At 41.0% G+C, this 13449-nt stretch overlaps 1 protein-coding gene across 1 annotated transcript in view; it reads left to right on the forward strand.

Moving 5' to 3' along the window:
- CD101 (CD101 molecule) overlaps nucleotides 1-13061 on the forward strand; it is a 50042-nt gene extending 36981 nt beyond the window's left edge. The window contains exon 9 of the mRNA XM_043962958.1: nucleotides 12578-13061. Coding sequence (XP_043818893.1) covers nucleotides 12578-12840 — 263 coding nt within the window. The 3' untranslated portion in view covers nucleotides 12841-13061. The remainder of the gene's footprint in view (nucleotides 1-12577) is intronic.
- The last annotated feature ends 388 nt before the right edge of the window (nucleotides 13062-13449 follow it).

Genomic DNA, 13449 nt, shown 5'->3' on the forward strand with positions numbered 1-13449 from the left:
TAGCAAAAGAGAGAGGAAGAACATGTGGAGTGCAGAAAGAAAAAGCCTAGCTACCCTGGTCCTGCCGCTGCCAGTGAGAACTCCAATGGAAAAGCAAGATCCCCCATTCTCCTCAAGTAGAAGCTCTCTGTGGACCTCAAGAGGGGCGGTCCCCACACACAGCTCCAAGCTAATTGGCTGGTAGCATTAATTGACGTGACTTACAGGCGGTTCTATGAATAGATGTAACTTCTGGAGGCTAGTCACGTGCTTTCTCCTTAGGGTGGTGCTGCCCTGGTTCTCACAATGTCTTTCTCAGCAGGGGGTGGAACCCTGATTCTCACAAATATATACTGAGGTTACACAGATAAGTGACTGAACTCAGGTCCTCTTGACCACAGGACTAGTGCGCTATCCACCATACCACCTAGCTACCCCCTCACCCCCTTTGTTATATTATAGGCTTCTATGTAGACATTTGAATCTTGTCTCTGTTACTATTTGTGTGACCTTAGGAAAGAATAAACAGATTAAGTGACTGATTGATTGAATAACCGTTAAATGCTTTCTGTATGCCAAGCAATGTGCTAAGCATTCGAGGATACAAAAACAGTCCCGGGGCAGCTAGATGGTGCAGTGGATAAAGCACTGACCCTGGATTCAGGAGGACCTGAGTTCAAATCAGGCCTCAGACACTTGACATTTACTAGCTGTGTGACCCTGGGCAAGTCACTTAACCCCCATTGCCCCGCAAAAACAAGACAAAACAAAACAAAAAACCAGTCCTACCCTTGGGGAGCTGATACTCTAATAAGGAAGATCCATACAAAGGGAAGACAGACTGGGGGTGAGAAGAGATAAGGGTAACTGCCATGATATAGCATAGTTTGAAAATGATAAGAACAGTGGTTTGCTAAAACTGCTATTGAGTTAAGATAAGGTGACAGTTCACTGGTCAGATCCCAAGGGCCTGGGAGCAGAGTCTTCCAGTGGAGCAAAAAGGAAGAGGGTCAGAGAACAGAAGGGATGATGCCCTGGTTCCACCAAGGCAAGGAGAAAGCTCACCTATCTGGACTTGGGATCTGAGGGGCAGAGTTTGAGTTTTCATCGGCCTCTGTTGACCTCAGTTTTCTCATCTGTATTTAAGAACCATTAACAAATAAGAGTCATCTGAGTTGTGTAAATAGTCAGGACCCAGGGGGTGTATTCCTAGCAATCATCTAAACTCCACCCCATTCTAATATCTTCTGGAAGTCATATCTAGGAGAATGAGTCAGTGTTTCTCACTTTGACCCCTACCCACAGTTCTTCACTAGGCCCCTTCCCTTCTCTATTCTTCCTTTTACTTCATTTATCTACCTTAGGACCATAATTTAACTACATAGTTTAATTAGATTGGTAAATACACAGCAGAAGCAGAAACATTAATTACATGTACTATAAACTACATATTCCATTCAATCCTTAGGCCTAGCCCTTCTCATAGACAAAACCTCTTTTAGGATTTCTCTTCTTTTCAGCCTTGTATCGGCTCAACAAATTGCTATCTCTAGCCTTGGCCTCCTTTCCTTACAGAAGTCTCATTGAGCTTCTCTTCCATGGCTGTGCTCCAGGACACAGAATTGTGAATGCAGACTGGAAAGGAGTAAAATTTTCCCAAATAACAATCACAGGTGAATTGTATAAAACATTAGCTACTGAAACAAGCCCTGGCTGACTCTGGCAGCCTCTGTATTGAATGCTGCCTGGTGAGTTCTCTCTTGTCCCTCTCAAAACTAGTCCCATCAGAAACGTGTCTAGATTTGTTGCTATTGCTCAGCTGTTCTTCAGTTGCATCTGACTCTTCATGATCCCATTTGGGGTTTTCTTGGCAAAGACACCGTAGAGGTTTGGCATTTCCATCTCCTGATCATTTTACAGATGAGAACACTGAGGCAAACACAGTTATATGACTTGCCCAGGGTCAAACAGCTAATAAGTGTCTAAAGCCAAATTTGAACTCAGGTTCTCCTGACTCCAGGCCCAGCTTTCTAGCCACTTGCACCACCTGGTTGCCTAGTTTATTTTTACACAGAGATAAATGCTAAGTATAAAAGTCTCAAAGCATACATTAACAGAATGACAAACAGCTTTTAATAACCAAACCCATAACTATGGTTACAATTAGGTGAGAGGCTAACATTTTAAGCAGTTGTGCAATACTGCTAATTAGTCATTTCACCTTGGCACTAGTGCCTGGCCAAACAGCCTTATAACAAAGAATTAAGAAAAAATGTTCACCAAAAAGTTATCAGTGGGAGTACATTGTACAATGCCTCAGAAGAAGTAGACCTTTTAAGCACATAGAAATTGTGTTTATAGTTATCATCCTTTTCCTCCATTGTAAAAACCTCTGCAGGGTCCAAGTCCCATGTTATATATAATATTTCACATTCATACTCCCCCACCTCTGCCAAGAAAGGAGAAAGGTGTTTCCTCTTACTTCTTGGGTACCAAGCTTGGTTTTTATAATTTTACAACATTCTGTTTCAGTGGTCTTATTGTTAGTGTTCTTTCACATTTACATTATTATCGTATTTATTATTTTCCTGGTTTTGCTTATTTTACTTTGTATCAGTTCTTAGAAATCTTTCCTGTATTTATCCTTTCTTAGAGCATATAATACTTGATGATATTCATGGAACCACATCTTGTTTTCACCATTCCCCAGTAGATGGGTATCTACCTTATTTCTAGTTTTTTGCTATAGAAAATGCTACTATAAATATGAGACTATTCTTTTCATCCTTTATCATCTTGGGGTATTTATTTAGCAGTGGGATCTGCTGGGTCAAAAGGGATATTCATTTGAGTTGCTTTTTTTAGGAAATTACAACTTTTAAAAAAAAATCTTAATAGAATTTTATTTTTTTCCAGTTACATGTAAAGATAGTTTTCAAATATTTGTTTTTATAAAATTTTGAGTTCCAAATTTTTCTCCCTCCATCTCTTCCCTCCCCCTCCCCAAGACAGAAAGCAATCTTATATAGATTACATATGTACAAACACAGTAAACATATTTCTGCATTAGTCATGTTGTAAATGAAGAATCAGAACAAAAGGGAAAAACCTTAAAAAAGAAAAAAAAAGAGTAGAAATAGTATGGTTCAATCTGCAATCAGATTTCACAGTTCTTTTCTCTGGATGTGGAGAGCATTTTCCATCGTGAGTCGTTAGGAATTGTCTTGGATCATTGTCTTGCTGGGAATAGATAAATCTATCACAGTTGATCATCATACAACGTTGTTTTTACTGTGTACAATGTTCTCCTGGTTCTGCTCACTTCACTCAGCATCAGTCCACTTAAGTCTTTCCAGGGTTTTCTGAAATCTGCTTGCTCATCATTTCTTATAGCACAATAGTATTCCTTTACACTCATATACTACAACTTGTTCAGCCACTTCCCAATTGATGGGCATCTCCTTCATTTCCAATTTTTTGCGACCACAAAGAGATCTGCTATAAATATTTTTGTACATGTGGATCCTTTCCCCCTTTTTATGATCTCTTTGGCATACAGACCTAGTAGTAGTATTATTGGTTCAAAGGGTAGGCACAGTGCCATAGTCCTTTGGGCATAGTTCCACATTGCTCTCCAGAATGGCTGGATCACTTTACAACTCCACCAACAATGCATTAGTGTTCCAATTTTCCCACAGCTTCTCCAATATTTATTATTTTCTTTTGTCATATTAACCAGGTGTGAGGTGGTACCTCAGAGTTGTTTTAATTTGCATCTCCAATCAATAATGATTTAGAGCATTTTTTCATATGGCAATAGATAGCTTTGATTTCTTCATTTGAAAATTGCCTGTTCATATCCTTTGACCATTTCTCAATTGGGGAATGACTTATATTCTTATAAATTTGATTTCATTCCCTAAATATTTTAGAAATGAGGCATTTATCAGAAACACTGGCTGTAAAAATTGTTTTCCAGCTTTCTGATTTCCTTCTAATCTTGGCTGCATTGCTTCTGTTTGTACAAAACAGAATGTAATCAAATTAACTAATCAAATCAAATTAATCTAATCAAAATGATCCATTTTGCATTTTCATAACATTTTCTATCTCTTATTTGGTCATAAATTCTTCTCTCCATATCTAAGAGGTAAACTATTCCTCTCCTAATTTGCCTATGGTATCACCCTTTATGTCTAATTCATGTACCCATTTTGACCTTATTTTTGTGTATAGTACAAGATGCTGGTCTATGCCTTGTTTCTGCCATACTCTCTTCCAGTTTTCTCCACAGTTTTTTGTCAAATAGTGAGTTCACTACAACTTATTTTTAAAGATTTCCTGGAGAAGGTGAGTTTTCCACCTTACCCAGAAAGTCATTCCAGTGTACAATGACTCCTCTCCACCAATATAAGCATTACTCAGTAGTAAGAAATCATTTTTATTTGATTCCAGACACAGGGTAAAATGGATTCAGGACAGGAAGAGCAACTTGCTGTAGTACATAGGGTGAAAAGAAAATGTAATGAATGGGGGCGGGGGTCCTAACTGGACTGGAAAACTGCCAAGTGATGAGGAAATAGCCCCAGAGAGGTAGCAGATGTGTTCTATGAGGGATGAATGAAAGTGGTTAATTGTGAGTAAGGAGGAGAGAGAAGGAGAGATAGAAGGAGTTTGGGAGGACACCAACCAGCTTTGCTGAGTGTCCCGAAGTGGGAAAGATTATTGTTGGAACCTGCTGTTTTCATCCAGTTGGGACAGGTGAGCTTCAAACACCCACGTAGAAGAACCTGGTTTTGATTTTATTCTTCCCCTGTTTTTTCTCCAGCTCCACCCAGGTTGCTAGGCAGCTTTTTTTTTTTTCCCCACTTACCTCCCTTCCATCCAACAATTACTCGATGTTCCACACATTCCTTCCATATTTCCACATTTAATGTTCTGGGGCCAAGATCCTACAGCGGTTTTTACAATGGAGGAAGAGGATAATAACTGCAAATATAATTCTCTGTGCTTAAAAGGTCTACCTCTTCTGAGGCACTGCACAATATACCCCTGCTGTTAGTCTCCCGGGGATAACTGTAAAACTAACGGGTAGTCCATTTCAAAAGGCAAATATTGGAGAGAAAAGTGTCAAAAATTATGTGGTTCTTGCCTTCTTCAAAGTAGGTGAGGCAGAGAGGTATTAGGTCTTACATCCTACTCTTGATAAACTGTGATTTTTTCATTACATCTGAAGAAGAATATTATTCTGAATGCCTTCTGGAAGCTCTTTTGACATGTGTTTTTCAGGGTTTTTCTTTTTTTTTTGCGGGGGGAGGTCTTCCAACTCCCACTTTGGTCCAGGACCTCCAAACAAGATCTGTGCCTCTCTGCCTGCCCCTTCCCCCTCTCCTTTTTTTCTCCTCCTTCCCTTTGCCTCTTCCTTCCCTTTTCATTCTCTTTCCCTCTTCTCCCTGCCCCCCTCAAAAGCCAGCACATGCTCCAAGTGAGTACCAGCTTATTCCAGCCCAAGCCAGGCCAAATATAGCATTTGGTGGTCCTGCCAATTCCTCAAACAATTCTCTGCTTAAGTTGGGTCAGTTTGGGAGCTACTTCATAGAGCCTTGGGATGATTCAAGTGGCCTAAATGAGGGGAGAGAGAAGAAAGGTCTGTGACAGTTTTGTGAGATTTGAGTTTGAGCTGGGAGACCTTCCACCTCCAACTCTCCCCCCTCCCCCAATCTATGGTTCCATAAAAACAGGAAAATGTCATTGGGGAATCTCAGGCTGCAGCTGCCTGAGTGCCTCCCTCCCCTCCTCTCTCTAGTTCTTGATAATTATCTAATCATCCCTGTCTTGGGAATTAACCTGCAGGATTCTTTCAGGAAGTCAGAGGAATAAAAAGGGAGCTAAGGACCTCTTTGAATAGCTGATGACAATCGGTAACAGTTCAATGTTACCATTTCCCAGCTCTCACTTAGCTATGTTACATGTATATAACATCCCATCTCCTGTTCAGAACCCCCTGGGCAGAGGCCATCCCTCATTCCTAGAATGCACCCTCCTCACTGATACCTCTTGGCATTCCTTCAAGCTTTCTTAAAAATTCAGCTCAAGAGGGGCAGCTAGATGGCGCAGTGGGTAAAGCACCGGCCCTGGAGTCAGGAGTACCTGAGTTCAAGTCCAGCCTCAGACACTTGACATTTACTAGCTGTGTGACCCTAGGCAAGTCACTTAACCCCAGTTGTCTCACTTAAAAAAAAATTCAGCTCAAGGATGCCCCTTCCTACGAGAGGTCCTTCCAGGTCTCCCTAGGTAAGGCATTAGTACCCCCTCCCCACACCCCAGGTACCCAAGAGCACATGCTACCTCTAAATTACCTTGGAATCACTTTCTCTGTATTTTGCACTGATTTAGCTGTCCTGGTATAGGCTCCTTGAGAAGAAGGAAGGTTTGTTTTTGTCTTTGTATCACAGGGCTGGGTTCAAGTCTCATCTCTGACGTACAGTGGCTGTCGTGTCCTAGCAAATGTTTCCCTGTGCACATTCCATGGCCACATATGTTTCCCGTGTTATTTTCTTTCCACGTGGATTCCCTGGTCACCATGGGTGTTTATGCTTTCCCTACTGTTTTTGCCTTTGGAAGATTGTGATGCCCGGGACGAGTTCAGATCTCTAAGAAGAAGGTACCATCCTGCATTGATAGGAGTTTGCTCACCTAGGGGTTCCCTAAACCAGTGAAATCATAGATCCAGTCCCTAGCCTTATCACAGGGCTTTGCACAAGGCCTGACACATAGGCATTTAATAAATGCTCATGGAATATTGAAAAAACATTAAAATAAGCATTTATTAAACACCTACCATGGGCTAGGTACCAACAACACAAAAACAACCCCCCAAATGAAACAATCTCTACTCTCAAGGAACTCATATTCTATTGGAGCCTCTCATCTAGAGAAAATACTTGCAAGTGAAGGTACTGCTAACAAAGCATATGTGTGTGTTTGAAGTAGGGAGGCAGTTCCACTACTATTATCTGCTTTTACTCTTGTGTTTTTTCATAAAATTGGGGTTTAGGGAGATAACTCATCAATGTGACCCCCGCACAGGTACCTGAACTTTATGAATTGGCCCCAATTTCAGCAGGCCCTCTTTGATCCATATTCTTGCAGCTGCCTTCTGACCATTACCAGAACTGCTGAGGTAATATCAAGAAAGAGGCGGCCTCATGATGTTTTTGGCCAGGACTGAGAGAATGCTCCAAAATAAATCTCTTGATGAAGTGTTCTCATTACATATTTGGCTCCGTTTTCACAGGCCCTGTACTCTGAGTATTGGGCACTTACTCCGATTGAATCAAAATGCCAAACCTTTTAAGACTTTTGAATGTCACTAATTCTAATCCTGAGAGGCAGATGGTGAATGGGGGAGCAGGAGCAAACCCTGCTCTCTCAAGAGAGGTAATTTAGAAGCATCCGAGCTGACGGTTTCTCCAACACCCGCCAAATTACTGCAGTGATCAGAGCATATTGCCATCCTTTTAGGACAGCCTCTCCCATTAAGGTAATCAACTCTGGCAGAAATCTGGGATCCTAGTGGTCCCCTCATTCCTCACCTCAGGGTTCTAGGGCCAAAGAGGATGCTGGTACAACATGGAACTGCAGGGTAGAGAAAAGCCACCAGAACTCTCTCTCTCTCTCTCTCTCTCTCTCTCTCTCTCTCTCTCTCTCTCTCTCTCTCTCTCTCTCTCTCTCTCTCTCTCCTCTCTCTCTCTCTCTCTCACACACACACACACACACACACACACACCTAAATTAGCTCCACCCCACCAAATACAAAATGGCACCACCTCTAAGATCCTACACAGTTTTAATTCATCACCATTTTAAAACCATAGTCACCACCTACAATTACTCTTGCTGCTGCTAAAGTCATTACAGAAAGGTGAAGGGGGGACCCTCTTTGATAGTCTTTTGCCCCTCCCTAAGAGAACTACAGAAATGGAATCTAGATATTATCCTTAGTCTCTCAAGCCACATAGTAAAAGTGCATTGGCTGGGGAATGAGGGGCCCTCCAGCTCTGCGACGTCTGGCTCTTCAATCTGTCTTGTGTAAATTTGCTTTAAAATGGGAAAATTTTGCTCTTGGTTTTCCAAAGTCCCTGATAGCCCTCTCTTCTCAGCACTCCCTCCTGCTCCCTTCTAAATGTGTTCCCAATCAGTAGTCAAAACTAAATAGTGACTTTTTTTTTAAGGGGTGGGAAGGATTCAGAAACCAGTGTTGTAGATGGCTTTATGATTACTCACCCTGTCAAATCCAGAAACAAAAGATTTTAGGGTGGGATAGAGAGAGAAAACCAGGGAAAATGGGTGTGCTGGCAAATGTTTAACAGTTGGCTGGGGTGGGGGGCAGAGGGAGGGGAGGAAGAAGTATGCAGGACACACTTAAGTTTGATCTGTTTTATTAACATTTTCTCCATCACTTTCTTTAAGTCTAGACAATCAATAAAACAATGTCAAGCCCTGATTTGTAGCCTTTGCTGATTTCTTAAGTATAAATGTTCACACTGAAAATTTAACAATTGGCTCTCCAATGAGCAGGCTCCAGCACCCTCCTGAGGGGAGGGAAAAATCTTACTCCTAAATTCATTTAATCTTCAGATGTTATAAACCAGTTGCTTCTTTATAATACAGTAACATCTATCTCCAGGTGATATTGAATTTATTTGTTCCCTCATTCAATCTGTTCAATTCAGGTACCTGTTCTCTACTAAGCCTTCCCTGATCTTAACCTCCACCCCAGTTATTAATGCCCTTTCCTTCTGAAAATTATTTTTATTTACTTATTTGTGTATATGTTGTATATTGCCTGCTAAAATGCAAATTCCTTGAGGATAGGAGCTGTCTGGGTTGGGTTGGATTTGTTTTTCCATTTTTGCAGGTCTTTTTTTTGTGTGTGTGTGAGGCAATTGGGGTTAAGTGACTTGCCCAGGGTCACACAGCTAGTAAGTGTCAAGTGTCTGAGGCTGGACTTGAACTCAAGTCCTCCTGAATCCAGGGCCAGTGCTCTATTGACTGGCAGGTCTTTTTTAATGTAGAAAAAGAAGCTAGAATATAACCCCAAAGCCAAAGTGATTGATGTGAACCAGAAGAGTGGTGGACAAAGATTTTTCTTTCTTTACAAAGAAACACCAAAACACTTTTCTTTTTCTTATTCAAATTCATTTTTCTGCCAATTCCAAAAGGCCCTTGGGAGTGCCATAGGCTTTGTAGCCTCAGCTTCCACATCCTGTGAAGTCCTAGAGGGCTTATCAGAGCTGTTTGGAGTGGGCTCTTGGTGCACAATATCACCATAAAGGATGACATGAAAATTACAAGGAATTTCTAACCGCAAGTTAAAGAGTGGACTGAGCTTTGATTCAGTATCAGACACAGGCAATAAAAAAAACACACACACACACACACACACAAAAACCACAACTTAGTTTTAGCCTGGAGGCACTTTGCCTGGCTTTTGTTTGGTTGTTTAGTTAGTTGTGGTAGCTCATAGTCTTGACTATGGACTTAAAAAGCTTGTCAGCCTATTCTTATTGGAATCTTTTTAGTCACTGTGCCTTAGAAGACAGGAACCGGAAGAGCCAGTAGAAATGAAACCCAGAAACTAATAGTAGAGGGATAATGAGATTGGTGGAGATACCTGGCAGACATGATATCCTGTTCCTATTGTTTGTCCTTTTTGAAGAGGACCAGTGATATCACAAGGTCATGTCTTGACTTGCACCTGAATTGGATTTAAGTGAGGCAGAGCTGCACAAAACCATAAGCCTCACTCCCTCTCATCAAGTCCAGTGGCAAGACAAAAGTCAAGATGACTGGCCATGGCCCAGGCTGTAGTAGATGACTTCAGGGTCTTCAATGTCTGACCATGTTCTAAGCATTCTACATCACGTGCTTCAGCTGCCTTCATTGCCCTTGGAACAATCCTCCCATTGCACCAAGAGGTGGTCTCCATGTGTTTGGGGTTGACACCCCATCTAACTCACTGACAGGTTTGAGACTCATCAGTTTCCCAATGGAGTTGAGAGATAAACTACTCAGGAATGAGCCATGGGAAGGTATCACCAGTGGTCCTGAAGTGTCAGGAGAATAAGTTGCCTTGTCCACATGTTCTGGCCTCTCCCTGTATGCCCTGACCCACATGGATTAATGACATGTATTTCTTCATACATGTTCCCTGGCCACATCTGTTCTCTGTGTATATGGTGTCCTTGTGAGTTCCTAGTCACACATACTTCCTCCACTAATGGTGGGATATGTGGGAGACTATACCCTACAAGTACATCAAGTAGATCTTCTCCTGTCACTTTATTTACTACATTACTTGATTAACGTCTTCTTTCCTTTGTCCTCTGGTTGAAAAAAGAAAACACTTTGGTGGGAGCCTATGAGCCATGCTTTTTTTTTTTTTTTTTTTTTAGTGAGGCAATTGGGGTTAAGTGACTTGCCCAGGGTCACACAGCTAGTAAGTATTAAGTGTCTGAGGCCGGATTTGAACTCAGGTACTCCTGAATCCAGGGCCAGTGCTCTATCCACTGTGCCATCTAGCTGCCCCTGAGCCATGCTTTTTAAGTGGCTACCAACCCACAGAATGCCTCAATGGACAGAATGCCTCAAATGGTTTTTCCAGAGGCCTATATAGGGTTATCATATCTAGCAGCCTATCTGAGGAGCTATCCATAGAATTTTTATCCTTGCCAGCTAGCACAGAGTCTTGCATACAGAATAAATATTATCTATTATATATTACATACATATTATCTTTATACAGTATAGTTCTATATAAATATATTAACACATATTATAGATTTCTCTATATATTTATCATAGATAAATAGAAATGTAAACATTGCATATATAAATATATAATGTGTGTTATTATATAATCCAGTTATAGGATATAATAGTAAATATTACATAATATATACTTTTCTATTATATAATTGGATTATATATTACATCATATACAATACTATATATCTAACGACAATATTATATATAGAAAACAACAATATAATACTATGCATGTATCTACATACATATGTATGTATTTGTGGATGTATGTATGTGTATTTATGTATGTATAATACCATCCCTACTGGGCACAACTGCTACCCTCATGGAGCTTACAGTCTAATAGGCAAAGCAGTGACTTTAAATTTTTAATTAAAGGGAATTCAGGGATTAATATCTATGTTTTAGGTTTAGAGTTCTTAATCTTTTTGGTGTCATCAATCCCTTTGACAATCTGATGAAGACTGTGGACTCCTTCTCAGAAGAGTATTTTAAATAACTGAGGGATATGTTCAACTTCAAACAGGTTATTGAAAATAAAGATGTCTATTTGCCCTCTCCAAGCTCACAGCCCCCCTCCCCCTGAAGTCTATCCATGGGCTCCTTCAAGGTCTGGGGACCCCAGGTTAAGGCTATTTGTTGCATTGGGGTTTCCTGAGATGGGTGAGAAGTTGAGCCAAATGCCCCTCCTGCTCCCCAATTTGGGGATTCTCTAACTCCAAGACCTTTATGTTCAAATAAAAAACTGCATTTGAGATTAGAATATGTGTCCTTTCCTGATTAATTCGCATAAACCCTGCCTCTTGATGAATGATATGAACACTGTTTCTGGGGGCACCCCCACCCCACCCCCACCAATGTTTGCAGTTCTGCCCTGTCTGCTGTCTCCCTGCCTGCTAGGATGGCCTCTGGGCTTGCCTACAATTTCATCTCAGTAATTCTCAACTGTGCCAGTGGCTTAACTCATTAGTCTTCTGGATATCTTTCTATCATTTCCTTGACCCAACTTCTTTGCCTTCACCGACTGAGCTCTCTACTTTGGGCAGCTGAACTGACAGTACAAGTTTGTTATCTTGAAGGGCAGCCCTGGGAATGGTAGTTGAGCAATCAGACCCTTCTTTGCAGGGTGGAGGGACTACAAGCATGGACCACTTTATATGATGTCATGCTTTTTCAATATATTTTGCTGAATTGTTTCTTTTTTCTTCTTCTTTTTCTTTGTGTTAAGATAGCTCTTGGTGAAGGGGGAAAGGCAGGGATACAATGGAGGTGTAGAGAAGAGAATGAATTCCATTGGAAAGGGAGGTGACAGAAAAACAAAAGATGTCACTAAAATTTTATCTTAAAAACCCCCAACAACTAGAACCTTCAAAACTCTTCAGGATTTAGGGCCAAATGATAGCTATCCTTTCCCTGGAAGTGGCCGTAGTGGTGGTTGTTTGAGTTATTCACCCAATTCCAGAATCCATGATATGCTCTAGATTTCTCCAGACTTTTGGTGTAGTGATAAATAGCTGGACAGGAGGAGAGAGGGATGTTTTTGTTAAAAGAGTATTATTACTTGGATGAATGGGTTCAATTTCTACACATGCTATCCCCTCGATATTCATCTTCTATGATTTAAGAGACTTAGGACTGTTATTTAACCCCCATTCATAGCTAACTATTTGTAACAAATCAGGAATTGCTTCTAACTGATCGATACAAATGAACTAGGAAAGAATTAGCTGCCACCTCCAATGATGGTTTTTCTTATTTTTTGTTGCAGAGCCCACATTTTCGTCCAGGATCTGCTCATCATCACTTTTCTTATACTTCCTGGTTATCTATCCCTTTATTATTTTGGTCCCCCTCCTCATTTTCACACTCTACTTACACAAGAAGGGCAAGAAGGTGTCTCGACAGAGCTCTAATGTGCTGAAAGGAAAGGCCCTCTGGGTGGATTTGAAAGGGACTGAAGGAAACATCCTGAACTTTAATGGCTTTAAGAGTGATGAGAAGCCAGAGGAGGAGGAAAATGAAATCAATTGAATGCTGAAAGGAATCCCTGTCTGGAAATACTCATATGGACTGAATCACTCTAATTGTACTCATTTTTTTCCCCTTGTACAATAGCCTCCACTGTCAATTTCACAGGCCCTTGTGGCAGTAAGAAGGGACCCAACTAGCACAGCAGAAAGAAAAAGATACAAATGTGTTCTTTACTTGTCTCATAGACCGAGTTCAGATTCCCCTACTAAACCATAAGCTTTCTAAGGGCAAGAATTCTGTTTTATATTTCCCTTTTGGTTGTTTTTTGGTTGTTTCAGTCGTGTCTGACTCTCTGTGATCCCTTTTGGGGTTTTCTTGGCAAAGATACTGGAATAATTTGCCATTTCCTTCTCCAGCTCATTTTACAGATTAGGAAACTGAGGCAAACAGGGTGAAATCATTTTCCCAGTGTTATACAGCTAGTAGGTATCTGAGGCCAGATTTGAACTCAGAGGACGAGTCTTCCTGACTTCAGGCCTGGTGCCACCTAGCTGTCCTATATTCCCCTTTCCCCCTCCAAATTAGACTGACCTCTCTACAAAGAAGGTACTTAATATTGGTTAATCAATGAGTATTCTAGGGGAGGGATAGAATAAGGGAAAGGGTTAG

Source organism: Dromiciops gliroides, chromosome 4 (assembly GCF_019393635.1).
Source record: "Dromiciops gliroides isolate mDroGli1 chromosome 4, mDroGli1.pri, whole genome shotgun sequence".
Lineage (NCBI taxonomy): Eukaryota > Metazoa > Chordata > Mammalia > Microbiotheria > Microbiotheriidae > Dromiciops > Dromiciops gliroides.